The sequence below is a fragment of the Sander vitreus genome, chromosome 16, assembly GCF_031162955.1.
Source record: "Sander vitreus isolate 19-12246 chromosome 16, sanVit1, whole genome shotgun sequence".
Classification (NCBI taxonomy): domain Eukaryota; kingdom Metazoa; phylum Chordata; class Actinopteri; order Perciformes; family Percidae; genus Sander; species Sander vitreus.
This window is the reverse complement of record NC_135870.1, coordinates 30,043,810-30,071,769: the sequence shown is the minus strand read 5'-3', so window position 1 is coordinate 30,071,769 and position 27,960 is coordinate 30,043,810. Positions and strand designations below refer to the sequence as shown.

Genomic DNA, 27,960 nt, shown 5'->3' with positions numbered 1-27,960 from the left:
CTGTGCAGCGTAACCTGGGAGGCTCCACCACTGAATCTCCACTCTTACAATGAAGCTTGACTTGAATCTACTTTTTTTCATTATCAGTACTGTTGAGGTCACTCTCCTTCTGGAATATTGTCCAACTCATTGCCAGTGTGACTGGGACGTCTACAGTGTGTCATGTTTTGGAGCTGAGGTCATGCCGGTTTTCCATTCCAACACACATGAGGTGTAAGTAACAACATTCTTTCAACTCTGATCTTAGGTTGTGACTTTATGTTGTATTAAGATTAAAAGGTCCCAATACTGTTGTTTCAGGTGGCTTGTGGGGACCAAACTTTCTTCTATCCCTCAGAATGCATTCGCCAGTTTGGCCAACATTTCTCACATGTAAGAGTTTATTTTTTCCCCAACACTGACCCTTTTCTTTCAAACCAGCATTATTGGCAAGAACCGAAAATGCCACTTACCAAAGAAAGCACTTAAATACCTCCACCAAGGTTGCACAACATGTTAATCAGCACACTGGAAGTCCTGACAGATTGTAGACAAAAATCACAATTACTGTACAAAGACATAAAGCCTTCTATAATACATTTTATGTATGCTTCAAAAACAAAACAACACATTGGATCATAATAATATAGGATGGCAAAACCCACCAAAGTTATAACAAAACAAGCCCAGTTACCGTAATACAAACATCAATGTTTACCCTAGACCGTAAAAAATAATGGACGAAGCTTCCGGCTCTTAAAAGTAAAGCCAATGCTTTAAGTGCCTTAAAGCTGCATTCTATCTAATTTACAGCAGCGGGCGATTTCACTGGTTTAAAAAAGAAGTCTGATTGCATACAAGTCTATGAGAAAATGACACCTTGAATTACTACCTCAGTAAACATTTGACACAAAATGACTTTATGGTCTCAATCGCTAGTTTCAAGTCTTCTTCAACACAGCATGATGTTCATTTAGTAAATTATGGTCCCTTTTATTTTAAAATAGATGATAAAGCAGGGGATGTTTTAAGGTGTAACTACACGCTGATTTGTCCACAAACCAATGGGTGACAGGTTAGGGAAACATTGTGGTTTTTAGTAAAAAGACTATGTCGCTAAGGTTAGGAGAACTTTGTACTCAGGGTTACAATTATAAACACATGGTTTGTGTGAGAACTATGGTGGTCTAGCTTATAAAAGACCCAATGACTGTCGGTTGGTAACGTGAAACAAGCAGCAGTCTTTTGTGTTAAAGCCTGAAGTTTTGTTGACCCATCCATCCACCCCAATCTCCTTCCTACATGGATTTTGTGGCTCTATAACAACATCCCTCGTCTCCCTCCTTTGCTCCCAAAATTACTACAGCTGCTAGATTGCACTGTAACTCAATAGTGTGAAAGCTGTCAATCAAACTCTGTTCTAAACAAGGACCGAGACTCTGGCCTTAGTTAGCGACTGAGTCGTGGGTCTGAATCATATATTTGAATCTTATAGACCCTCCCCAGTGTTTATATAGATTTTTATTTGGACCCTGCACTTGTCGTTGCAAAACCTGCAACAATAGTAACCCTGTAAAGTCATCATTACCTGGTCATTTGTGTGGCTGTGGCTCAGAACATAAAGCGGTCCTCTACCAATCCTAGGTCGGTGGTTCGATGTGTGAATATCTGTCTGATGAGCAGGCTGCAGGCCTTCAGTAAATGAATGACCATCATGACTGTGTGCGTGTGTGAATGGGTGAATGGTGCCTGTACTGTAGAGTGCTTTGAGTGGTTACTAAGACTAGAAAAAGGCCTAAATAAATGCTGTCCATTACCATTTGTCCACTACTCAACCATTTTTCCACTACTCAACAACTAATTAGGGTAAAAAAAGTAGGAAATTGTTTTTGGAAAATACATAAATTAGCTTATAACTATCTAGTACTATGTCCATAATTCAAACAAAATGGCTAATAACTACACTAAAAGAAGAAGTTGGATATTTCCTTGAAAAATGACTGCCAAGGCATGCATGTTGAGCTAGCCTTACCAGTAATTACTCAGTAATTATTTAAAGTATACCTTGAAGGACTTATTGCCTTTGTGAGACCATAACCTGAAAGTTATTGAGAGGTGACTTTAGATGTTAAGAATACTGGAGGTGATCATTTACCTACAATTTTCAAAGTATTGCTGCAATATGTAATGCTGAATATCCACATTATTGTGTAGCATGTTGTTGTTTGTGGGTGATTTTTCAGCTATTGTAATTGTTGCGCCCCTGGCATATTTATTTTTGTCACAATTAGGCTATTTGACATCAAAAGACACATTACACATAAAAGATTATCAACTTCTAACTCTAGGCGTGTCTTAAGTACAGGAACCAGGCAGGATGTCTTCCACAGCACAAGGACCCTCTCCAGACTCAGGCTCAGGTTTAAGATGTGCTGGGGTACTCCACACAGCTGGGCTGCACACACTTAACTTCCACTCATTTCCAATGCATGGTTTGGCTTGACTCAACCCAACTCACTTTTGGTACTAGATCCTTTTCTCTATTTTGTTTTCCACTGCAGATAGTACCACCTTCTAAAAGGAAGGTCGCCTTATAGGTTGCTATATATTTTTTTTTAGGTTGCTCCATTCACTTCGATGATGTAAGAGTAGATAGATAAGAAAGGCACCAAAGGGAAGGAGGATTGGTTTAAGGTAGGTTTATGCTTACAAATTTATTTAAAACAGATGTGACAGGCTTTGTTCAAAGTTTTCACAGAATGGAATTTAACATATTCACAACAAGTGGTAAAATCATGTAGCCTAATTAAATAAAATGAATGAAAAATAAAAAGTAGAGCACAAAGAAAATATTGGCTAAACAGCTTGGCTATTTATAAAAACACCAGGTTTGTGCAGGATCTAAACTGGTTTGAATCCTACTTAAAGAACAGACTACTTTGCGTCTATAGGTAATTACACATCTCAGCGGACAAATATGACATGCAGAGCTATCATTTTCTTAGTTGCAGTTGAGCCGGCGAGCCAAATTTTCCTCTGTAATTTAGAGTCGTCATTAAGTAACAAAACAATTGGGTCATCCTATCACATCAGATATTATTGATGTTGTTTTATTCCAAAACTCATGCACCTGTTCACACTCCCAGACCATATGCAGGAAAGTTTGCTCAGGTTGACAGAAAGTACAATAGGGAGTGGGAATGACTTTAGAGATGTATCTCTTCTGAGGAGTCCAATATGTCCTATGACATATGTTGAAGTAGATATACTGGTATAATGTTTTTTGGAACAGTGGAAAATGTCCCAAACTGTCTCCCCATTAATTGCGTTCCCCTCAGGGCTCAGCTCTAGTTCCCATTTCTTTACTATTGGGAGTTCTCCTATGGGTACTTGCATCAGTTTAGCATAAATCTTGGACGCTAGTCTTCTCACAGAAAAATCAACAAACCATTTAATGACTATGTGCACCTCAAGACTGTTTCCCCATGGCACTCCATAACATTTTAGGGCTGATCTTAAGCGCAGATAAAAGTAGAAGGATGTACTGGGGATCTCAAAACTAGCTCTCAGATCTTCAAAACTCAACATACCTTTCTCATTTAATAGCTGGTCTAAAGTATAAATACCTCTGTCACTCCACTGCTTACAAGCAAAGGGTTTGTTAAGTGTTGCATTGTGCCATATTGGGGTATATTAATGCCACTTACTGGTGTAGCGTAGTTGCTCCTCCAACTGTTTAAAGTTGGTCAATGTGTTGGTGATAATAGGGCCATAGGCTAGCATACATTTTTTTCACCTGCAAAGGCAAGGTCTTGCAGTCTTAGACTTCCAGTGAGGTTTTACTCTATTTTTCTCCATGGGACTGTAGATGAGGGGTCCATCCACACTCTGAGGACTGTAGCTGAATGGCTCTGTGATACACTTTAAGGTTGGGGATGGCCAAGCCTCCCGTGTTTGTGGTACGTTGCAGGGTAGAGTATTTTAGCCTAGGTTGTTTATTATTTTCTCCTTTGTTGTTTTGTTTAGCCATAGAGCCTTTGGCAGCAGCCATAAGGGGGAGACTAACTTCCCAGATGTTATGGTAGGAGAGGTAGTGCACAAATGAGTCTTAATGCGGATGATTTTTTGTCTGTAACCTAGTAGATCAATTCCCTGTCTACTCGGGATCATTGACTTTTTCTCAAAACTTTCAGGTTATAGGGTAAATTGGTCCAAGCCAGAAGTGTTGCCTTTAACAGCTCAGTGTTCCAGCCAGTGTTCCAGCCTTCCAATCAGGTGCATTTCAGTGGCCCAAGCAAGTTATCCTATATCTATATATCTATCTTATTTCCTGCCCAGTTAAAAGACCTTGATAAAGTTAATTTGGATCCACTATTGAAAAAAATCTCTTGTGATGTTAATATATGGGCGACTCTCAATCTCTATAGCGGGGAAGTTCAATGTTATAAAAATGGTTTGTGTTCCTAGGCTGAATTACCTTATCCAATCTCTTCTTCTGAATGTTCCTCTGTCATATTTTAAATGGTTTAACAGGATAACAAAGACATTTATATGAAATGGTAAAAAACCCTGGCTACATTTTAATAAATTACAAATACCGTACCGATAGAGGAGGTTTGGCTCTACCAAATATGTTGTATTGTTACTATGCTTTTCATTTAGGGCATCTGGCCCTGAGAGAGCCCCCCCCCCCCCCCCCCCCCCCCCCCAGGATGGATAAGCACATAGGAAGCTGGGTCCAGACTAGTTTACTGATAGCCAAACAGATTATTTTAAGAGGATGAAGGAATGAAGGGTTGCCGTCAATCCAAGAATGGGCTTGTGAGATGGCTAGGGTGGCGGCAATTGGAAAAAATGTTCACCAGATTGGTTTACCAGATCAGATGTCTACACTGGAAAATGGCGAAAGTACCTGAACTTTCTGTAGGGCTCCTAGGAAGCTTTGTGCTGGGGAGAGTATGACGTGTATGATGGCTTATGTTGTTGTCATTTATACATATATTTATTTGGTTTATAGTTTTTTTTCTATTTTGTTATTATTTTGTCAAATGGTCTTGAATATTGTAGTTACTGTGCTCTTTTCTTGATTTTTGTTTGGGTGGGTGGTGATGATGAAGGGGGGGATATGTTCATGTGAATTGTTTTGTATGTTTTTTTTTTTTTTAAATTAAAGAAAACTGTTAATCACAAAAAAACATGGACTCAGACTTGAATTCTAACAGCCAAATTCAAGACAATTACAAAGTCCACCTACTATCAATTTAATAATATATCAAGGGTTAAAGGACTTATATCTCAGCAGGATTTGGAAAACCTTGTCCATGCTCTTGCTCTTAATTTTGTCGATACTACTCACAACTAATTTTTTAAGTGGATTGGATGTATGAAATTAATTCCTAAAACCTCTTCCTCCTCTTTGGTGCCCCGCCAGCCTACCTACTTAACAAATGGCTTTGGTGCCACACTCCGATTTGTTATGTCTTTCTTCAGAACTTCTGCTACAACTTTAGTCTGTGTTTATACTGTAACTGTAACCCTTTTTATTACAAGCCCCTCTCACACAGTCTGTTCAAGACGGTACTGTTAAAAATTACAAAATTGGAATAGGGGGACAGAGTTGTTGCACCTTTAAGACAGCAGGGGAAGTAGATTAGATTAGATTCAACTTTATTGTCATTGTGCAGTGTACAAGTACAAAGATAGCGAAATGCAGTTTGCGTCCAACCAGAAGTGCAAAAAAAAGCGTAAAAGTGCAATTTGAAATACAAGTATAGACAGGTGGTGCATAGACAGGACAAGAAATATATTGCAGTGTTGTAAGAGCAAAATAAATATGGCTATGTAATATGAACAATGTATGAACAACATGTACAGATATGTGCAATGTAGTAGCATTGACAATATACTAGCAGTAAGAATAATATAGATATATGCAGTGTATTAACAGAATATATAAGAGAAACAGAATAAATATGGATATACTGAATGAACCATATAGACAGATATGTACAGTATGTACAGCTATGTGCAGTGTGGTAACATTTTAAGAGTAGTAAGAATAAGTGTATGTGCAGGATGAATAGTATGAAGAGCAGTAGAATATGGCTATGTATATGTGTAATTACAGTATGTACATCTGTAAATAAATAAATAGAACAGTATGGGTGGGAGCAGGGTAGGGAAAATTGTCCGGGGGGGCTTAGTAGGTTAAATTGTCACGATGCAGAGCAAGAGTTCAGTAGGGTGACAGCCGCAGGAAAGAAGCTTCCTCTGAACCTGCTGGTACGGGTGCAGAGAGACCTGAGACGCCTCCCGGACGGGAGTGGGGTGAACAGGCTGTGGTTGGGGTGAGCACAGTCTTTGATGATGCTGTGCGCCTTACGCAAGCATTGCTTGCCCTGGATGGTCTCAGTGCAGGGGAGTGAGGAACCAGTGATTCGTTGGGCAGCTGTTGGTAGCTTTGTAGTCTGTGATGGCCTGGATGCCTTGCCACATGCGTCGGAGGTCAGAGTTGTTCTTGAAGTGATCCTCAATCCTTAGCTTGTGGTTGTGCTTGGCTTTTTTGATGCCCCTATTCAGGTTAGCCCTGGTCCAGGGCTAACATGAATCCAGGGCCCCTGGATGAGTTATAGGCTTGAGCATCATCTGATCTGAATGCAATGTCACGTGCCTTCAGCAGGATTCTGACCTCAATGTTCATCCAAGGCTGTGAAGTAGTCACAATACTGCAACAGAGCTAAACCAACGTCTTTGTATAGGGACAGGTAGCATGGCCAGACAACACGCAGTAGTGATGCGCAAGTCGACCCACAGGAGGGCCATTTTTGGTGTTGTTGATGGATTCAGGTCCAAATCTTGACATTTTAGTGCAAATTATTTGATTTCTACATATTTTGTTATGTGCATAGACTGACATCTACTGGTTGAATTCCGACTAATCCAATAAAATTTTGCCAACTACTGTCTATCGCTGTGGGAACTCCATCAGCTAACTCAGCTAACTGAGCTTACGCTAGCTAGTGTTATTGTCAGTGTTAACAGCACGGACTACATAAAGACTGTGGATACTGGTGCTCCCGCCACACTTATTGGATTATCTTTCCACTCTGCACGAAGACAGCTTCAGGACCCCTATAAGACTTGACTGAGACAATTAATTGACAGGAAGACAACACGGCGGCGGTGTCTGCCTTTGTGTTAACCATGGATGTATTATCATATCTGGATGCAACGTTAATGGCGGAGCCCAGTTCATTTCTATAGGAGTTGCTAAGTGGTGCATCCGGCAAAAATATTTCTAAGCTTCCGGGTTTACTTCCGTGCGACCCACTGAGTATGCGCAGTATTGTTTGTCCCGCTGGCCCCCACCAGCGAGTTCCCTCTCACCCTTTAGACTTTACATTGTGGTGGCATCACAGGTTTTTAAGTCCCTTTTCTTGGCTAGAGGGATGTTTTTCAAATATCAAAAGTCCATAGATTAAAAATTCACAATAGAAAGAGTCATAACTGACCCTGTTTGCAGTTGGAGTTGTCCTGGCAGCAGTTTTACAGATGTCTCTTTTTACAATGGTGGCCTAATGGGGAAAATCCTTTCTATGTCGCAGAGATTTTTTCGTTGCAATACCGCCAGTGGCCACTGGACAAAATCAGCAAAAAGGCTAAACGCTGTTAGTGGGAGCCTGATGTCAACCCATGCTGGTGCACAACAGTTGTTGTCAGAGAAAAACTAACGCTGATATTGAACTCCTGGCTGTCTCCCTGCGTCCTTTCTATCTTCTCAGGGAATTTCCATTTTCCCTATTTTTTATCCTTGTTTATATCAATCCCAGAGCAAAAGCATCCTCAGCCACAGAATATATCAGGGAAACACTAGAAAATCTTGAAATAATATCTCCAGATGCCCCCAAATTCATCATAGGTCCCTTTAACCACTGCTCAGTTGACAGAACTCTTAAAGGATTCCACCAGTATGTCAGCTGCACCACCCGTTTGGGGAAGACACTTGACTGAAGTGCTGTGGACTAAAAAGGACCAAAGTGAACACAGCTCTTGGACTGGACAATATCTGTGGGCAGATCCTAAGGCACTGTGCTGAGCAGCCTGGGAGTGTATTCCAGCACGTATTCCACAGCTCCATCGCCCAGTGTTGTAGTACTCGAGATCGGTCTTAGTCTCAAGACCACTTTTTGAAGGTCTTGTCTCAGAATCGACCGCATTTTTACAGCATTATGTCTTGTCTCATCTCGGATAAAAAGGACTCGGGATTTTATTTCAAGACCAGTCAAGACCACAACTCTGCATTGTCTGATGTGTTAACATCATTATTGTGATTGGATGTAAATATCCCTCCTTCAAATGCAACCAATACCTTGACTAATTTCTAATTTGAAATTCGATACTGTTAACCTCCCCTCCCTGCGGCATTCACAAGAAAGTGAATACGTGAGACAGGAGAATTAGCCGTCTGGGAGCCAAACTATAAAAAGTGTATCTGCAAAACCACCTCTAAAAGAAAACACACAGCTGAGTGTAACTGTTGTACTGTGACACTGACTGAGACAGCTGGGACCACCTCAAATTGTTATTGGCACTTAGAAAAGAAGCATAAAGAAAGGTAAGCTAATGTTAAGTGACGCTAGCAAAGCTAGCTAACTAACGTTATCAATCTCTCTTTACCAAAACTCTTCAGAAATTTCTTCACCTCTCACCCAAGGTAATTTAGCAAATATTAGCTAATATACATATATTATATATTTGTGTATATACTGTATGTTTCAGGGATCTTCTAGTTTCAGTTGTTTGCCAGCTAACTGTTATTTGCCACATAGTTAGGTGCTCAAGCTAACGTTACATAATTTAGTTAACATATTCAGATGTAACGTTTGCTAGCTAAGGGCATGTGGTGACAAATTCTTGTTCCTAAGTTACGTTTTTGCTTGTGATAAACAATAACAAGACGGGTCATGTAAAGCTATGTAGCTAATGTATATAAAGTTACGTTACATAAACATTAGCTATTGTCAGCTCCCATAGATATAAATATGTATATGTATATATCTATGGTCAGCTCCTAGTTGGACATAAAAGCTACACGCTGCGGTAACATTACCGCTCCCTCACTTGGGTCATAAGCACACGGCACGTTACTTTAAGAGTGTTAATTTTGAGTTTGAATACACAGTTGCAGATCAAATATATAAATTAACTTTTTACCTCGTCAAACCCTAGTGCTTGTGTGTTATGAGTGTCCTGAGCTCCTTTCTCTGGCTCCCTCAAACACCCTATCCCTTTCAAATCTAATCCAGTCATTGTGTTTTTGTATTTGTTTATGTTTTTCAGACACTTTGATCTCAGAGATGGAGAACATGATGGACAGTGAAGAAGATGCAACTGACTCTGGGACCATGGATCCACCCAGTGATTCGCCACCGGTCAAATACTTTGATGCCATCCATGACTGAAACACCTGCAGTTAGGCCACTGAATGTTTGCTCCTATTGTGTAAGGTGGATGGTAAAAAATGCCAAAGGAGTGTTGAATAAAGAGGTGAATGAAGAAGAATCTTTATTCGTTTTCTGTGGGTTTTTTATGGGAATGTTGATCTTCCAAATTAATTTTAAGAGTGCCTATGGTTAGCATTTTCCACATTTTATCGTGTCATGCAGTGTAGGACTAGTCTGGCCTTGGTCTTGGTCTTGACTCGGTCTCAACCCCTCAGAGTCTTGGTCTTGACTTGGTCTCGATACATTCTGGTCTTGGTTATGACGTGGTCTCGGTTTAGGTGGTCTTGAATACAACACTGCCATAGCCTGCAGCACAGTTTCCAGATGTGGAAACATTCAACAGTGATTTCTGTTCCAAAGAGCGGTGCCACAAAAGCCCTGAAAGACTTACGGCCTGTGGCTTTCAACTCTCTGGTGATAAAGGCAGTAGAGAGGGTCGTAAAAAGTCACATCACCAAGCTTACTGACTCTCTTATGGATCCACTTCAGTTTGCATACCGGGCTGGCAGAGGGGTCGAAGATGCAAAAATATTCATCCTAGATACCATCCACAAGCATATGGACACCCCCAATTCCCCAGGCTCCTGGATGCTGAGTTCTTCTCAGCATTTAACACCATGCAGCTAGTTGGCCGAGAAACTCATCACATGTTTTCACCTTGACCATCGACTCACTCTGTGGACTATAGACTTTCTTACCAACAGGTCACAGAGAGTGTTAGTTAATAACACCATTTCTGACATCCTCTTCACCTCAACCGGCTCCCCGCAAGGCTGTGTCCTCTCTCCCCTTCTGTTCTTCCTTTACACCGATTGCAGGCTCACCCAGCCAAACTGCCAGATAGTAAAATTCGCAGATGACCCAGTCCTCCTGTCTCTGCTCTCTGGTCCCACGCCGCATTACAGCTCAGCTCAGCCAGACTCCTGTCTTGAATTCAGAAAGACATCTGGCAGAGGCAGTCACCACCTCCGTCCAGAAGGAGACAGTGGAGATGGGAGAGGAATACAAATACCTGGGCACGACTAGAGATGGCAGGATACCATTTTTTGCTTCCCGATACCGATTCTGATACCTGAACTTGCGTATCGGCCGATACCGAGTACTGATCCGAAACCAATGTGTCATATATTTTATTATGTTTTAACAACTGTATAATACTATCCCTGTATGGATGTGATATTATTTCTATCTTTGTTGTCAGTCTGGCTCAGATTAAACTCTTTGTGAAACATGAACAAACACAAACAATGAATGCCCCAGAACTTTATTTTATTATCCAGTTTGACAGTCAGTTATAACGGAAAAAGAACATAAATAAACTACTTTAACGTAGATTTTCTTTAGGGCTTTATTACGTGGTATCAGATCGGTGCATTAACTCCAGTACTTCCCGATACCGATACCAGTGTTTTAGGCGGTATCGGAGCCTATCTCTAGGCACAACCTTTGATAACCTTCTGAAATTTTCCTCCAACATTGAGGAGATCCTCAAGAAGTGTCAGCAGAGACAGTAACTGCTGAGGAAGGTGACATCACCCCACGGGCAATCTGAAATCACACGCTGGGGTGGGATTATGCCACCTTTGTTTGGTTCAATGCGAAAAAAACAAAGCCTCCGTAACAGCAGACCTTCATTATGGTGATTTTGCGGAATCTCTGTGTGAAAGAAGGTTACAGTTTATTCTGTCCAAAATGTCATGGCAATCTATCCAATAGTTATCAAGGCATTTCACTCAAAACTACAAATATCAACCTCATAGTGGCACTATAGGAAAAGTCAGAGAATCACCATAAACATTAAGATATATTGTCTGGAGACCATGAATATCTGTTCCAAATTCTGTGCAAAGCTATCAAGAAGACGTTGATATATTTAACAAGATAATTTTTTTTGGGCATCAGTTGTATCATTTATAATCACACAAAATAAATAGCTAAAAATAGGTCCAGTGGGGCAACAAATGCAAGCAGTCAAATGATCCGGTGTAAACAGGTGTAAACAAACTTCCAGGTCAGTAAAATGCATTCATGTCAATGAGCCCCTCCACTGGCATGAGGTTGTTCTTGCATGAGGACCAATGAGAGCAAATCACTGCAAATCTAAATATAGTTTTAATCTCTATTTTTGTTGTATTTTGTTTGTTTTTTCAGATACATCTCTGATGATGATACTATAAGATATCTTGAGAGGCATTCTTTCCACAACCTGCCCAGACTCACCCACATGTATGTAACCTTTGAGCATTGTAACTTGATTGTAATCACAATGAAGCCTCCCGTCTATGCCACCATGAAAACATATACGTACAAATTCACAAAGAATGGATTGCGGCCACTGATGGCAAGATGAATGTGCGTCACTTGCAACTACTATCTGCCCCGTTTCAAGGTCTGATTTACAAAAGATAATGCGCTAATGATAATACAGCACAAACACGGCAATAAAGTTTTGCAGCTGAGTGCAGTTTGCCCTTTTTGCATCTAATTGCAGTCGAGTATCCGGGAAATGTTGCCATTGCACCAAAAACAGTAGGCAGAACAATGACAGAGAGAAAAATAAAAGTGACCATATCATTCGTGGATCCGAACAGGTACAGTTTCTGCGTCAGTTCCCAGTGTTCAGGGGGACGCATGAAGACCTTTAGTATAAATGCTTTCTGAAGCAACTGTATATTCAGCTAGGAAAGTGAAAGCAAAGTACTGTAACAGTCAAGAGCATAAGTATAGAATAGAAAAATAAAATACCATAACAATACTAAATATGTAAAATATAACATACACACATACAGTTTTGTCCAGGATGTGCAAAAATATTTATCAAAAGTTCCCAGTATAGAGAATATGTGCAATGAACAGGGATAAAAGTTTAGGATGGGGGCGGGGGGTCCATGTCATTTAGGGTCACCAGGCCTTGTTGATGCCCACTGCAGTCAGCATTAAATCAGTAAGAAGTTGTAATGTAATGTATGGTAAATGTATGGAACCTTTTGAGTTTTTGCAAAATATGACAATAAAGGAGTTCACACCACAAACCTCCAACATAAGATTAGTCTCCATGCAGATGATTTTTTATTGTGCTTACAGGATCCCTCACCGTCGCTAAAAGAAACAACTTCTCTAAAATCTTTAATTACACTAAACTGGAATAAGCCCACTAGACTCCCACTTTCAGAAAATGCCTGGGATTCTGCAGAACAGAACTCATCACTTCCCTTTGCACTGGCAACATTAGATACTTGGGTGTTACTATTTCCCCCAGGCTGTCAGAGTTGTTTAATCTTAACTACGGTAGAAAATGACCTTCGGCGCTGGATGAATCTACCTCTCTCAAAAGCAAAATTCAAACTATCCATTCTACAAAGAAGTAAATCTTAAGGCGGACTAGACGCTCCAAACCTTTTCTTTTACTACCTGACAAATCAAATACAATACATTGTTAAATGGATTCACCAAACCAACCAGAATGCCTCGGATGTTCTGGCGGTTATCCAGTAAATTAACTGTTGTTGATCCAGACTAACTGAAAATAAATGCATGGACAAGGTTCTCCGAATCCTGCTGAGACATCAGTCCTTTAACCCTTGATACATTCTTAAGTTGATAGTAGGCTGACTTTGTAATTGTCTTAATGCGGCTATTGAAATTCAGGTCTAAGTCCATGACTACACCCAGATTTCTGGCTTTGCCCTTTGTTTTTAACATTGCCGATTGAAGCTGAGCACTGACTTTTTACAGTTCCTCTTTTGCTCCAAAACAACTACCCTTATTTTAGTTTACATTTATTAAAGAAACTTTTGGTACATCTAATCGTTGATTTGTTCAATACACTCGCTTAGTGCTTGTACTGGACTAAAGTCCCCTAGTCATATGGTTAGGTAAATTTGTGTGTCCAAGTTGGAGCTGTAACAGGACTTCTGGCAAGTAAGGAATAGTTTTGGACAGTTAGCATTTCTGATTAAAATAGAATAAACCAATTTTTTCTGTGAAATGTTTTTCAGTGCCAATACTTGTTTCATTGCCAATACAACTTTTTCCAAGTGTTTCAATGCCAATGTTTCATTTGTCCATTGAGATATAACTGCCTAATTTTATTTTCAATGCCAAAATGTATTGTCAATATCTGTGTTTCCATTCAACTATCAAGCAAACTTTTGAAATGTGGCAAAAAAAAGAAATAATAAAAAAAAAGAGAATTAGGCGCCTTTCCATCAACTGGTTTGGAGCAAATAAACTAGGCTACAGCATAGTTTCATCAGAAGTGGGCACTAAAGTCTATATATGGCTTTAAACTGCCAGTAAACAGAGTAGAAGAGAAGTGGTTGCTTACTGGAAAGTGGCTCTTTAAGTAAGTTTAAGTAATTTGGTTCAATAAGGCAAGTTTTAATCTTTCTTTCATGTCAGCCACTGTCCAGAGCGGACCGGAGACAAAGACAAATTTATACAATATCTGGGAAGATGCTGACAGCGAAAAACAGCTGATCAGTTATGTGAGTTAAATTTTCGCTACATCAGAACTCATTACGCCAAAGTTCTTCCATATGCCATTTAGCGCATCAAATTTATTTTCGACAATGGCAAAAAAACACCTTAAGCGAGCGTAAAAACGTTTTACGCACCTGGGGTTGTTGACATTTTTTCTAGCTTTTCTAATGGAACAATTGAAAATGTGCATAAAAATATGTGAATGAAAACATGGCTACTGTCCTGTCTATATACATATACTGAAAATTAGATAAGTGTTTAGAACATTATATGCCGTGACCAAACTACTTTGAATTAAACTATTATAAGCATTTCCCTGCAAGGAAAGAAAGCAGATGTTGAATCATTAAAATTGTAAGTCAAATGTTTGAGTCAAAATTATGAGATAGTAAAGTTTGGTGTGTGTGTCTGTATCTTGTGTGTCCAATAGACAACTAACTGGTATTAAAACACTGTCATACATTGACCCAGAGGCATTTAAAGATCTACCTAATTTAAAGTACCTGTAAGTAACAAACTTTCCTTTGCTCATTTATATTCTTCCTGTATCATAGCACATATCACATTATCACAAGAAAACAATGCAAAAGTTCTATAAATAGTGGCCAACTTTTCTGATGCAATGCTGTTCCCCTTTAACCATTAACTGGCTGCTGACAGAGATTTGTCTCCATACAGTGGGATCACCAACACAGGTCTCACCTCCTTTCCTGGGCTACAATATATTAAGTCCAGCCAAGATGATTTTCTTTTGTATGTCACATTTTAAATATACCAACTGCAATGGCTTTTATTTGTTAAAATGTATGACTTTGTGTAAAATATTTCATGTTTATTCCTTTCTGACAGGGAGATAGTGGAGAACGTCTTCATACAAGTTATACCTGCTAATTCTTTCACTGGAATATCTGAGAATGCTCTTACCATGTAAGTATGATTGATAGTTGAACAATGACTTATGTCATTTCAGACTCTTTGTCAATGACTAGGTTTACATGCACATAATATTCCGTTTTTTGCCCTTAGTCCGAAAAAGACAATATTCAGACTAAACTGTTTCCATGACTAATGAAAGTGAATATTCCACTTATATTCCCGTTTACATGTAGCCGTGGTGTAGCTTGTTGGACAGTGCGAACACAGCCTCATTCTTTCATTCCTTCAACCAGCTTCTTGAAAAGGTCGGCGTAGTGATGTGTGCGTATATCCAAAAACCTGTTCATATCCAAGTCTTTGATTATGTTTTAAATTAGCTGTGTTTCTCCTTCTTATCAGGTCTGCAGCCTTGCAAACTGTCAGCTGGTTGGTTTGTGTACTTCCTGAATGCGCTGTATATAGTAGCCTACATGTCCAAAGAATGCTTCTAAAACCAGAATAATACCAGAATATCCCACGTCTTAATCGGAAAATGCTATATCCGTAAAAAGGCTCAATTCTGAATATTGTCATATTCTGAATAATAGTGGAATATTGGTGTGCAATGTAATGCAACGTAATCATTGACTCACAGGCATTGAAATGACAATTCTATGGTGATTTTTGCTCATTTTCTCTCACAGCTTTACACCAATGTGATTTGATCTATGGCAATATGATTGCACTTGCTATCAGTGTTGTGCTAGGTATTGAAAAATATTAAATAGTTAAAAAGTTACTAGTTATCTCATTAAATAACTAGCTTTACTAACTAACTTTACTGATTTATTACACCAAAAAGTAATGTGTTTCTGTGATAAGTAGCCTAACTATTGATTTACTTTTTAAAGGTCTTCTTTGAAATTATGCTCTTGTTAATGTTGTTATTTATCCCCCGGGATCGTGCATTCGGTGGTATTTGTCCACGTGTGCATGTTTGTATCTGTCTGTCCACAGCTAATCTTACAAAGTACTGGACCCATCAGCCTAATATTTTTTGTGAACGTTTATTACTCTATAGAGACCGCTCCGCCTGGAGGGGAAAACAACTCTCTGCTCTCCATTGACTTGTATTGCGTGAAGGTTTCCTCCTCTTTATTCCGTCTGCTAGCAAACAACAGAAACATGCCTAAAAGCTGCTGTGTGTTCTTGACCCTGTTGGTAGTGAATATCAATTCACTACCAACAGGGTCAAGAACCCAGAACTTAAGTTTTTATAAGCTGCTGACCTGAAAAACGGACGTGAGGAATCAGCAGAGAGAATGGGGATACTGTGGGATCCTGACACTAAGCTAGCAATATGTCTGACGTTACATGTGCAGCAAGCATGTTGTTACCAAGTTATATATAAGTTACATATATCCATATGTTAGTTTTAGGCTAACTATCTGTCTGTTAGTTAAGCTAACACACGTAATATTGGACATAACGTTAGCTGAGTGTCAGGATCCCACAGCCTTCCCATTCTTCCTGCTGATTCCTCACATTATTCCACTTTTGTCTTCATAAAGCTAATTTTTTCAGGTTGGCAGCTTATAACAACTTCTGGGTTCTTTACATTGTTGGTACATACAACTTTTAACGTTAAGTTTCCTCTTACGTAACTGCAGAATCGGAAGCTAACTTCAGCGTTGTGTCAGACGAGTCCTATCCAGCTTGAGCCCTTTTCAGCACAAAATCTCACATTTCTTGCAGAACAATTACCTAGGACTCTTCACTTTCTTGTAATATGTGCACAGAGATTTCTGCAGATGAGAGGCCATTTCTGTCTATGTTTTCCTCTTTTAATAAAAAAGGAGTGATTGAAGGCTCACAGGATAATCTGTTTTTCCCTTTTGTAGAATGCTGAATAGCAATGGTGTGAAAGAGATCCAGCGCTATGCCTTCAATGGGAGCACACTGGAGGAAGTGTATGCCATTTTGAATTATTGCAGTGAAACACAAACACACAGGAAGGAACTAATATTTAAATTATATACAAATTTCTTTTTTGGTCTCTTTGTTAATATGTTTGAGCTTTAACAACCTGGCTGGCTGAATAACTATTGTGTCATACAAAATATTTTGGTAAAGTTATGTGGGATTTTGTGTGTTTGTAAAAAATGTGGGCCACATAACTTTGCCCTTAATCTATTCTCCATTCTTCAGGTATCTTCACAGGAATGTGAATTTGGAACGAATAGATGAATTCGCATTTTATGGCGTGATTCGCGGCCCAACGCACTTGTGAGTGAATGTGCAGAATTTGCTAGAAGAGCACAAGCTAAGGGTTGGATACCGGAACAACCGCAGCTTTGTGTCCAAATGAATAATCTGAACTCTTTATCTTTCCAGAGACCTTTCAGAAACCAAAGTTAGCTCTTTGCCTTCAGTGGGTATGGAGACCATTGAAAAGCTCCAAGCTAAAAACACTTGGGCCCTCAAAGTACTGCCCCCCTTGAGAGCCTTTCGCCATTTACAGAGTGCTGAATTGACCTTCCCAAGCCATTGTTGTGGTCTCAAAATGTTGAAAAGGTGGACAGGGTAAGTAAGATAATTGAAAGTGTTGGGAAATATTTCCCCACTGTGGTTTCCATTTGTCAAGTATTTGTCCTTTACATTCCAAGCTACCCTCAGGTCCAATTTTTTTTTGCATTGTAATGATTTCATATTTAACCATGTTACTGTGAAAACAAGAATCACTGTTGATCACTTGTAACTACTTTGTCAACAATGTTACGGTCCTCAGACCTTCACCAGGTAACTGTACATAAACATATGGAAGGAAAAAAACACCTTTTTTTTTATTTATTTTTTTTAACCTTTATTTAACCAGGTAGGCCATTGAGAACAGGTTTTTCATTTGCAACGGCGACCTGGCCAAGAAAAGCGTAGGAGTGCAAGACAACAAATAGTTTCACATTCAATACAGTACAAGAATACAGAATACAATATTCTACATAAAGTGCATAATAAGTGGGCATTACAAATGCCGGCACGTAGTGAGGTGTAAGTTAGTCTATGGATGTGTAATATACATGAACAGAGAGTCTATATCAATGCTGAGAAGGTGTAAAGAGTCAGTGGTGTAAAGAGTCAATAAACAGTTAGTCTAGTGGTCTAGTTAGTGAAGTAGATCAGTTGTAACACAATGTATATGAATAGTCTAGATAAATGCTGAAGTGTAGTGGAGAGTCAAAATACAGTTAGTGCAAGTTGCGGTCTAATAAGTGATATAGATCAGTAATAACACAGTAAGCAGTAATATGAATGCTGAATGTAGAGAAGAGACAATATACAGTTAGTGCAAATGGTGGTCTACGTAGTGATGTAGATCAGTAATAACACAATATACAAGAATAGACAGACTATATGAATGCTGAAATGTAGTAAAGAGACAATATAGTCTATATACAGTTAGTGCAGATTGTGGTAGTAGTAGATCAGTAGATTGGCAAAAAGTTGTGTGGCAACAAAGGTGGGAAGAAAATAACGGTTGAGCATACAAGGGCAGATGAAAAGTGCAAAATAGCGTAAACAAATATGATAGCAATGCAGGTGTGGATGTGGATCTGTGCAACTATGCAGTGGGCCATGACAGAGATAATGCGGTAAGGGTGTGCAAAATCAGTGGGTAAAAGACAGGGAACAGTTAGCACATACAGTGATCGGACAGGAGCATGGACAGACGTGCTTTGAAGGCAGTTAGTGGGATAAGGGTTTTGAGTTTCAGGGTTTTTTGTAGTTCATTCCAGTCATTTTCAGCTGAGAACTGGAAGGAGTGGCGGCCAAAGGAGGTGTGGGCTTTTGGAGTGACCAAGGAGATGTAACTGTTTGAGCGAAGGCTGCGGGTGGGTAAAGCTATTGTGACCAGTGAGCGTAGGTACAGCGGGGCTTTGCCTAGCACATACTTGTAAATGAGTTGGTACCAGTGGGTTAGGCGTCGTTTGTAACGAGGGCCAGCCAATTAAAGCGTAGAGTTTGCAGTGGTGGGTGTTATACGGGGCTCTGGTCACAAAACGTATGGCACTGCGATAGAGAACATCCAATGTTTTCAGGAGAGAATGAGAGGCAGTTCTGTAAATAACATCAATGAAATTGAGAATTGGTAAAATAAGTCATTTTCACCAAAGCGATTTTGAAGGTGTTTTATGTGTTGCTGGAAGGAGAGGGAACTGTCTTACCAGACACCTAGATATTTGTACTCTGTCACATTTTCTAATTCCAGTCCGTTGAGCGTGGTTATGCTGATCGGATGGGCCGGGGTAAGCAGTGATCTATTGAAAAGCATGAACTTGGTTTTGCCTGAGTTTAGAAGTAATTGGAGGTTTTGGAAGGAGTGTTGAATAGCATAGAAGCTCTCCTGAAGGTTTGATAGCACGTTATTTAATGAGGGGCCGGATGTGTACAGGATGGTGTCATCCGCATAGAGGTGGATTTGTGAGGGCCTGGCAGCAAGAGCTACGTCATTGATGTAAAGGGAGAAAAAGTGTGGGCCTGAGAATCGAACCTTGTGGCACCCCCATGGAGACAGCCTTAGGTCCAGACAACAGGCCCTCAGATTTAACGCACTGGACCCTATCAGAAAAGTAGTTACTGAACCACGCGAGGCAGTCATGGGAAAACCCAAGATTGTTGTGTCTGTTGATGAGAATATGATGGTTAACAGAGTCAAATGCCTTGAACAGATCAATGTAAACGGCTGCACAGTAATGCTTTTTGTCAATGGCGACCGTGATGTCGTTTATGACCTTGAGGGTGGCTGCGGTGCAGCCGTGACCAGCACGGAAGTCAGATTGCATAGCGGAAAGGACACGATGGGATTCGAGATGGTTGGTGATCTGTTATTGACTAAGCTTTCGAAGACATTCGAGAGTCAGGGAAAGATAGATATGGGTCTATAGCAGTTTGGGTCGAGAGTGTCTCCCCCTTTGAAGAGAGGGAGGGTGCAGGCAGCATCTTCAGGCAACCATACAAATTAAGTTCAATGAGCTCTAATTGTAATATCAAAACCTTTGAAAAACCTTTGGTTCAGCACACGCCCTTTTTGGTTTGGATGTTCGTACATACTCCTGTTTTTATTTATTAATATCAAAACCAAGTCATAATCAAAAAGAATAAATCTTATGTATAACGATTAGATTCCATGGGGCAGTTGGCACAAATTCCGGCTTCAGTGCTGTTTTGTTCCGTCCTCCGCACGGCATCATACTACGTCTGGTCAAATACTTGTCAAATACCGACGCTCATGGCACCCTTTAGCGTCTGTATGATGCACCAGGCAGAGCAGCAGCTCGACGCGGCGTTGTAAAATGACGTAGTATGAATAGAAAAAGTAGTCTTGTACCTTTCCTTTTTGCCGTTTTCAAAATGTTCTTTTGCGCCGAATCAAATGTTTTATGGTCATGATTAATCTTGGAGCTGGCAGGCTTAAAACTTTTTGTATAAGCATTTAATGAAACGTCAATGGAGATAGTGAACAGGGAAAATCACTTCAGTAACCAAAGCAATAAAAAGTGGGCAGTCACTGTTGAGCTTTATACGGTGCTGATGAAGGTCTGACACGTCATTAACAAAGTGACTACAAGTTAGCAACAGAGAGCTTTTGATCCTTTGAAGACTTTCTGGTGGGGAAAAACTTTGTATCAACATAAGCATGCATTTAAAAACAATTTTGTAGTTCATTCTTTGATTATTAATCCTTATTATCTGTGTTCAAGACACTCCGAGGCAGTTATTTGCAACCTGACCCGGACTGCTTTGGGAAAGCTGCAGGAATCCTCTGCCGTTCTCTCTCAGGGACACAAAATCTACCAACATCTGAAAGACAGTTTTGGTCTCCAATCTGCTGTCAGCAGAAATCACAATCATTACTACAACAACTCCATTTGCCCAACCGAACAGTCTCAAAATGAGGGTTTGTTTCGTGTGGAATTACCTACAGAGAATCTCAATGAAGGTTTTGACTTTGCACTGTGTGATGAACCTCACACAGATAATCATGGACTCTTGTGCACCCCCCTGCCTGATGCCCTGAACCCCTGTGAGGATGTGATGAGTCATGGCTTCCTGAGGGTGTTGGTCTGGGTTGTCAGTCTGTTAGCCATTTCAGCCAACTTCTTGGTGATGTTCATCCTGCTGACTAGCAGACAGAAGTTGTCCGTTACCCGTTTCCTCATGGGTCACCTGGCGTTTGCAGACTTTTGTATGGGGATATACTTACTGCTCATTGCATCTGTCGACCTCTACACACGCTCATATTATTACCACTATGCTATTGCCTGGCAAACAGGAGGTGGCTGCAGTCTAGCAGGGACATTATCAGTGTTTGCCAGCGAGCTGTCTGTGTACACATTGACTTTAATCAGCCTTCAGCGCTGGCATGCCATTTTCTACGCAATGAGGCCAGACAGAAAAATGAGGTTACGCCATGCTGCTGTGCTGATGCTCACCGGCTGGTTGCTGTGTGTAATCCTAGCACTGCTGCCGGTGGTTGGTGTGAGCAGTTACCAGAAAGTGAGCATCTGCTTACCCATGGAAACTGAGACAAGTGTTGCCCGGGCCTATGTGGTCTCTGTCCTGATGGTTAATGTCATTGCTTTTATGGTGGTATGTTTATGTTACATCCACATCTACTGTATGGTGCACAATCTCCAGCACCAGTCCAGCAGATGTGATACCAGCATGGCTAAACGCATGGCTGTTCTAATTTTCACTAACTTTCTGTGTCTGGCTCCCATTTCCTTCTATGGCTTGTCTGCAGTTCTCCACCAACCATTGATGACTGTCACAGATTCCAAGGTAAGACTTCCTTTACAACTTAAATGTCACAACCCTCCCCAGTCACTAGTGGTGTTCCCTAGGGCTCAGTCCTGGGGCCCCTCCTTTTTATAATTGATTTACTTCCTCTAGGTTTTATTTTCAGGAAAAACAATATTCAATTTCACTGCTATGCGGATGACACCCAGCTCTACTTGTCTACCAAACCCACTTCCATGCTCACTCCGTCTTCCCTGTCTGACTGTTTAGATAAAGTTAAAACCTGGTTAACTCATAACTTCCTCAAACTAAACTGTAACAATTTTCCTTGTTTACTCCAAATCCACTCTAGCAAAATGTCCCAATTTCTCACTCTTCATCGACAATTCCAAATTCCCCTCTTCCACTCAGGTCAAGAGCCTCGGTGTCATCCTCGATAGCACACTTTCTTTTGAAAAAACATCAATAATCTCAACCGGTCTGCTTACTTCCACTTACGCACCATACACCGCCTTCGTCCATCACTTACACCCAATAATACTGTTACTCTCATCCACGTTCTTGTCACTTCCCGTATTGAATATTGTTACTCCATCCTCTCTGGTTTACCCCACAAGTCCATCCATACACTCCAATTGATCCAAAACTTAGCTGCCCATATTATCACCAGAACCCCAGCCACTGAACACATTACTCCACTCCTCAAACAACTGCACTTGCTCTCTGTCCAATACCGTATTGACTTTAAGATTCTTCTTCTCACCTTCAAAGCCCTCCATAATCTCACTCCTCAATACCTCTCTGAACTCCTTCAGCCCTACACTCCATCCCGAACTCTCCGATCCTCCTCTTCCTCACTGCTTTCCACTCCTTCTGCCCGCCTATCAACAACGGGGTTTAGAGCCTTCAGCTATTCTGCCCCTCGCCCCTTTGGAACTCCCTCCCACTATCCATCCGTACCATAGTACCCACCTATTCTGAAAGGCCTACCCCACATGAGGCCTATCTCCACTCCATCAAAATCATCATCTTTTAATTTTCTATCTCAATCTTTTAAATGTGTTTGTTTTAATTTAATTATATTTGCCTTTTTTACTATATTTTTGCTTGTTTTAACTGTAAGGTGTCCTTGAGTGCTATGAAAGGCGTTCATAAATAAAATGTATTATTATTATTATTTAATCCAATTGTTTTTTTTTCTAAAATAAAGGCTGCTCTATGTTATTTCTCCACAGGTGCTGCTGGTGCTTTTCTATCCTCTCAACTCTTGTGCGCACCCATTTTTTTATGCTATCCTGACAAAGGCATTTCACCGAGATATCCTGATGTTTCTGAGCCGGATAGGGCTGTGCCAGCGGCAAGCACACCTCTATCGAAGCCAACTTGTTAGTATGACTCCCTACGTATACAGAGAGACAATGTCTGCCCCACAGTCCAGCCCCCACATCCCAAAATGTTCAAGTAGAAGAATTACCGGACAACAAGATACACCAAAATTGCTTTTTAAATGTGAATAATATTTTTTCAAGCATTACTTGTACTTATATATACATTTCCTTGTAAATACCAATTCACACAATCTAACCATTTCACAGTATATCGTGGCCTTATAGAATTTGTGATCCATTCATTTTTTTGTATCTGTATTCCTGGATACCTCCAGTTGTTTGCTGTTCAAAAATAAAAAAAAGTAATGACAGCAAAGATTTGGCTTCAGCTGTTGGGGAAAGATTAGTAGGAATGTGTCTAAAACTGCATAGGAAATGTAAAGATGAGGAGAATTTGGAGATAAGAGAGCTGGGGAGAAAGGTGCAGATAAGACAGTGTTGTGTATGGTTTCAATGGCACTTTGCTAAGCTAAACACTAAAGAGGGAAAGTCGCCGATTTTTAACTGGCTGACGCTAGTCATCCAGTGGAGTTTTGCCGGTGGGTAAACGGACCTCTGGGTACTGGCGCAGTTCATCTCCATGTACAGCAGTACACAGAGCTGGTTGAAAATCGGCAGACTTTCCCTTAAGTTATGGGCTAATGCTAGCATTAGCTAGCCTTGGTTGGCAAGGTGCTAGTCTCGCATTACCAGACCTTCCTCCACAGCACTGTGGAGGAGGGTCTGGCTAGTCCACACAGCATTCCGGGATGGGAGAAAAACGTGCTCTGGTTTATTGGCATTTCTTTAAACCAGTTACAATCGTCTTGGGCGGTGGCAAGCGCCGCACAGAGCCACGGGGCGGCTGCAAAATAGCCTCAGGAACGAACTTGTTTTGGTGGAACATGTAGGTTCAAAAGTAGTTTTAGTCGTGCAACAGAAAACTCCGATTGGACAGATAGTCTAGCTAGCTGTCTGGATTTACCCTGCAGAGATCTAAGGAGCAGTTAACCATAGTCCTCAGAAATCCACCGGAGTTTAGAACAACAACACAAAGAAAGAGGAAGGAGAGGGACATCTGGCTGAAAAGGACATATGACGGAATTTCCGGCGGCACTGGAGCAATCCCGGAAGTGGAAGGTCATGGATATAGATTAGCAAGGCTTGACTAGGACCCAGGTAAGAGGCAGAGTCTATTAAAAGGGGCCGGAAACTCCCCTGGACCTGGTTTATTAGCACGTCTTATTTGTGTCTCACTAAATCAGTCATACACACAGTCCTGTCTATAACTATAGAGTAATGCGTTATCAAATGGTATTGCTAACAATGGCTAACCTGGCTAGAACAAACCCCACAATGGAAAATCTGACTTGTAAATGGAACACCTTCAACTCGGGTGTGACGTCATTCCCAGCTCCGGCTTCCGAGTTCCGAGGGAAATGGAACGCACTATGTGTTACATTCTTGCAAAGACTGCTACTGGAGCCAACCACTGTTTTTTCACTGTCTGCACTCCAGTCCAATCTGACATTTCCTGAGTCATACTCAGAAAAAAAACTGCATAATATCCAGCAGTTCATTTAGATTACATAGAATATAATTTAGACTCTACATTTGTAAGTCTGTTATTATTTCTTTGTAAAGTACTGTGTGGCTTTTTTCAAAATGTGTTAAATACATAGTAGTATTACTAGTAGAACATTATTGTTGTATCTGATAGTGTTACTAACATTATTATTGTATCTGATAGTGTTAGTATCTGAAAGTGTTACTAACGTTATTATTGTATCTGATAGTGTTACTATAATAAAAATAGGTTCAAAACCAATTCTGTTTTCCAAATGTTCACATTTATGATGAAATGTGAAACATAATAAATTGTCTTTATCATTACAGCCGCACAATATTCATTCTCATTGCATTCTTCAGTGGTAAGACGCAACATTTTAAAGGGCAGAAATATGTTGACACTGTGAGGCACAAAACATAGAACTGATTTAATATTTAATAAGAAACAACAGCGCTGAAGGTTTCCATGGTGTATTTACATCATTTGAAGACACTCCTAGACCTAAAAGCAATGCATTGTGAGTTATGTTAAGCATACAAGTGACAAAATATGCAAGTACTTATTTTTCTATTTTGTACTAATAACCATGTGACTAATGGCTATATATATTTTACATCTGTAAAATCATGTTTGTTAAATTATAAATAAATCAGTAATTAATGCTTGTAATAAACAAGAATCACCAAAAAATAAATAAATAATCTTAATGTTACCATAAAATACAGAAGAATGGCCACCATTAAAGCACAAATCATGGAGCAGCACGTCTTTGTCATCATACTTACTCATATGCTGATGCTACATACGTTTTAAGAAACTATGGTTGATTACAGAGACCAAAAATGGTTATTTTATTTTTATGTACTTTTTATAACAGGTGACAGTCTTTGGCAGATTTCATAAACTATGTTCATGTTAGCAGACATTTGTTTAAATCACACATACAATGAGACTGCACGTGAACACAAGCTGGGTTAGTTGAAAAAATAAATGCATACTGTGTGTATGCATTTATTCTTTGGAAAATTGTAACAAGTTGAATTTAGAAAATAAATGTCTATCATACCAGAGATGTGACTGAACAAATTAAAGCAGGTAGCCATCATGTATATATTTAGCAATTTCCTAAATCCCCAAAATGCATTGCTCAGGACGACATGGATGGACAGAAGAAGGAGAAGGACAAAATGAGCCATATATTCAGTACACACTTTGTAGATATTTTTGCATTTAAAAATGTGATCAGTAATCTATGGAAGAGAATTAGGGCCCCATGTGAAAAAATGTATTTGAGTTCTGAGATTAAATTTAGAATTCCGAGAAAAAAAGTCAGAATTCTAACTTTGAACTTTAAATTTACAATCCTGAGAATTAAGTCAGAATTGTGACTTTAAATTTAGAACTCAAATACATTTTTCACATTGGCCCTTATTCTTTTCTGTAGTAATATCATACTGGTGTAGAGCATTGCCGTTCTTAATGCTAGTAGTTTTCTTTGATGGCACCACTTTATCTGAGTCAGTTTGCACTCTGTGAAGATGTAGCTATAGAAAGAAATGAAACTTTACTTTAAAAAAGATACTTTAAGCAGTATGGGAAATGTAGGATCCAGAGTTGAGCTTGACTCATTCTCGGGAGTTAAAGTCAGGATATTTAGGCCTCTGATGTTTCAATGACTGTTTTTTTTTCTTGTTTTTTTGGGGGTCTTTGTTTAAAGATTATTTTTTGGGCATTTTAGGCCTTTATTTGATAGGACAGCTTACGACTTGAAAGGGTAGAGAGAGGGGGAATGACATGCAGCAAAGGGCCGCAGGTGGGAATCCAACACGGCCGCTGCGGCAAGGACTGAGCCTCGGTCCGGATGGGGACCGGCATTGTCCTTTGTGAGCTATGTAAGTGCAATACAACACCAGAGCAGTACCCTTTAACATAGAATTAGTAAACTTGTAATATGTAAATCAAATCCCAATATTGAATTTACTAAAAAGAAAACTCTATGGGGGTTATGTTAGGCATATAACTGACAGTATTAGTAACACTACAGAGCCAGACTTTAGTGACTGCACCTTTATCTAACAGTTACAATATTTGTTCACCAGCAGGATTCTGAATAAGACGAATAAAACCTTTATGATTTCTAACATCTTTTCCATCACTCATCAAATGCAGGTAATAAGCTGATCAATTGTTTAGTCATACACATGAGTCCAGGTGTTGAAGTTCAGTATCAGGTCAAATGGCTGGAATGGCAACGACACAAACTGCTCATTATTCCATCACAGCTTTCAAGGATGTAGCATGCACCTCGTATAAATCTCATATCAAACTGTCGTGTCAGTGGGCACTTCCAACTCCAGGACGTTAAAAGCAGCCAGCAAGTTAGTTTTGATTGTTAACTGGAAGATTAAGATGGTGAATATATGGCCCAGTATGCAATGTTTGAGATCCCTTAAGCATACTAAACAGAAAGGCACCGTTGATATTTTTTCTGCACTGAAATATACCATGAACTGTTGCTACATACTAGTGTATGGCACTTTACCTACAAGACATGAACACATTTGTAATTTTCTTTTTTTTTTTTTTTTTATAAAACTCTTTATTTGCTACATCACTAAAATAAAAGTTTCATTTTTCATTTATCTTTAAAGTCTTTACACGGCAAATAATTTATAGAAAATAAAAGTTTAATAGTGACTATTCCTTTTCTTTCCCCTCAACGTAAAGGATTCTCAGCAATTCCTTTTTTTTTTTTGAACTTTACACAGCAACTGGATTTAGTTTGGTGATGGTGATGGAACTGCATGACTTGTCTTGCAGGTCATCATTTAGAGATGCTGGGTTAGTCCTGCTGCTGTCCAAAGCCCCGAGCAGCAGGCTTGCAGTGCTATCTGTAGTAAAGAAGGGTGTGTGTTCCCCTTGAGGTGCGTCTGTTTCGCTCACTAGCATGCTGTCACCGCTGGACTCCGCATTACGCACCACATGGCCGTTGGGGACTCGTTTAGTGCTGCAGTTGTTGATGTTGTTGTTTGTAAGAAGCTTCTCAGGTGATGCTGAGAACATCTGGCTGCCAGCTGTGGTGTCATGGTCACCTATGCTTTGGTAGTAACCATTCCCATTAGGAAACAGCGGGCTAGGCGGTAAGCTGTGTGCCACATGGCCGTGGTTGTAGTGGGCCGAGATCCTCTTCTGTTCATCTCGGTTTGAAGACTTGCGTGGCTGATGTGAGTTTGACAACAGCAGGGGGCGCTCCTCCTCGCCGGAGGGGCTTAAAGCCACCGAGGGGACAGAGATGGCCAGGCTGGACAGGGGGGCGGACATCTCTGATGGAGGAGAACCTGGAGTTGCAGGAGAGGTGCGGGACTCCGGAGACAGCTGAGTCGGGTTCGTCATGGCAGATGCATAC

General features: G+C 40.1%; 2 protein-coding genes across 2 annotated transcripts in view; one reads left to right on the top strand and one right to left on the bottom strand.

Annotated features, from left to right (window-relative positions):
* Window positions 1-35: 35 nt before the first annotated feature.
* LOC144531905 (thyrotropin receptor-like) lies at window positions 36-27,140 on the top strand. Its single transcript, XM_078272291.1, has 12 exons — window positions 36-213; window positions 301-372; window positions 11,634-11,708; window positions 14,395-14,469; window positions 14,643-14,717; window positions 14,814-14,891; window positions 16,721-16,789; window positions 17,028-17,105; window positions 17,214-17,402; window positions 20,579-21,659; window positions 22,853-23,008; window positions 26,882-27,140. The coding sequence occupies exons 1-12, from the start codon at window positions 50-52 to the stop codon at window positions 26,948-26,950; spliced, it is 2,181 nt and encodes a 726-aa protein (XP_078128417.1). The 5' UTR covers window positions 36-49; the 3' UTR covers window positions 26,951-27,140.
* The window catches only part of nrg1 (neuregulin 1), a 42,826-nt gene continuing 39,823 nt past the window's right edge, over window positions 24,958-27,960 (bottom strand). Inside the window, exon 7 of the mRNA XM_078272293.1 lies at window positions 24,958-27,960. Coding sequence (XP_078128419.1) covers window positions 27,315-27,960 — 646 coding nt within the window. The 3' untranslated portion in view covers window positions 24,958-27,314.

Coding starts and splice junctions, on each gene's coding strand:
- LOC144531905 (XM_078272291.1), top strand. CDS start 50: ATGAAGCTTGACTTGAATCTACTTTTTTTCATTATCAGTACTGTTGAG. Junction 14,470..14,642: donor CTACCTAATTTAAAGTACCT/GTAAGTAACAAA, acceptor GTCTCCATACAG/TGGGATCACCAACACAGGTC. Junction 17,403..20,578: donor ATGTTGAAAAGGTGGACAGG/GTAAGTAAGATA, acceptor TCTGTGTTCAAG/ACACTCCGAGGCAGTTATTT.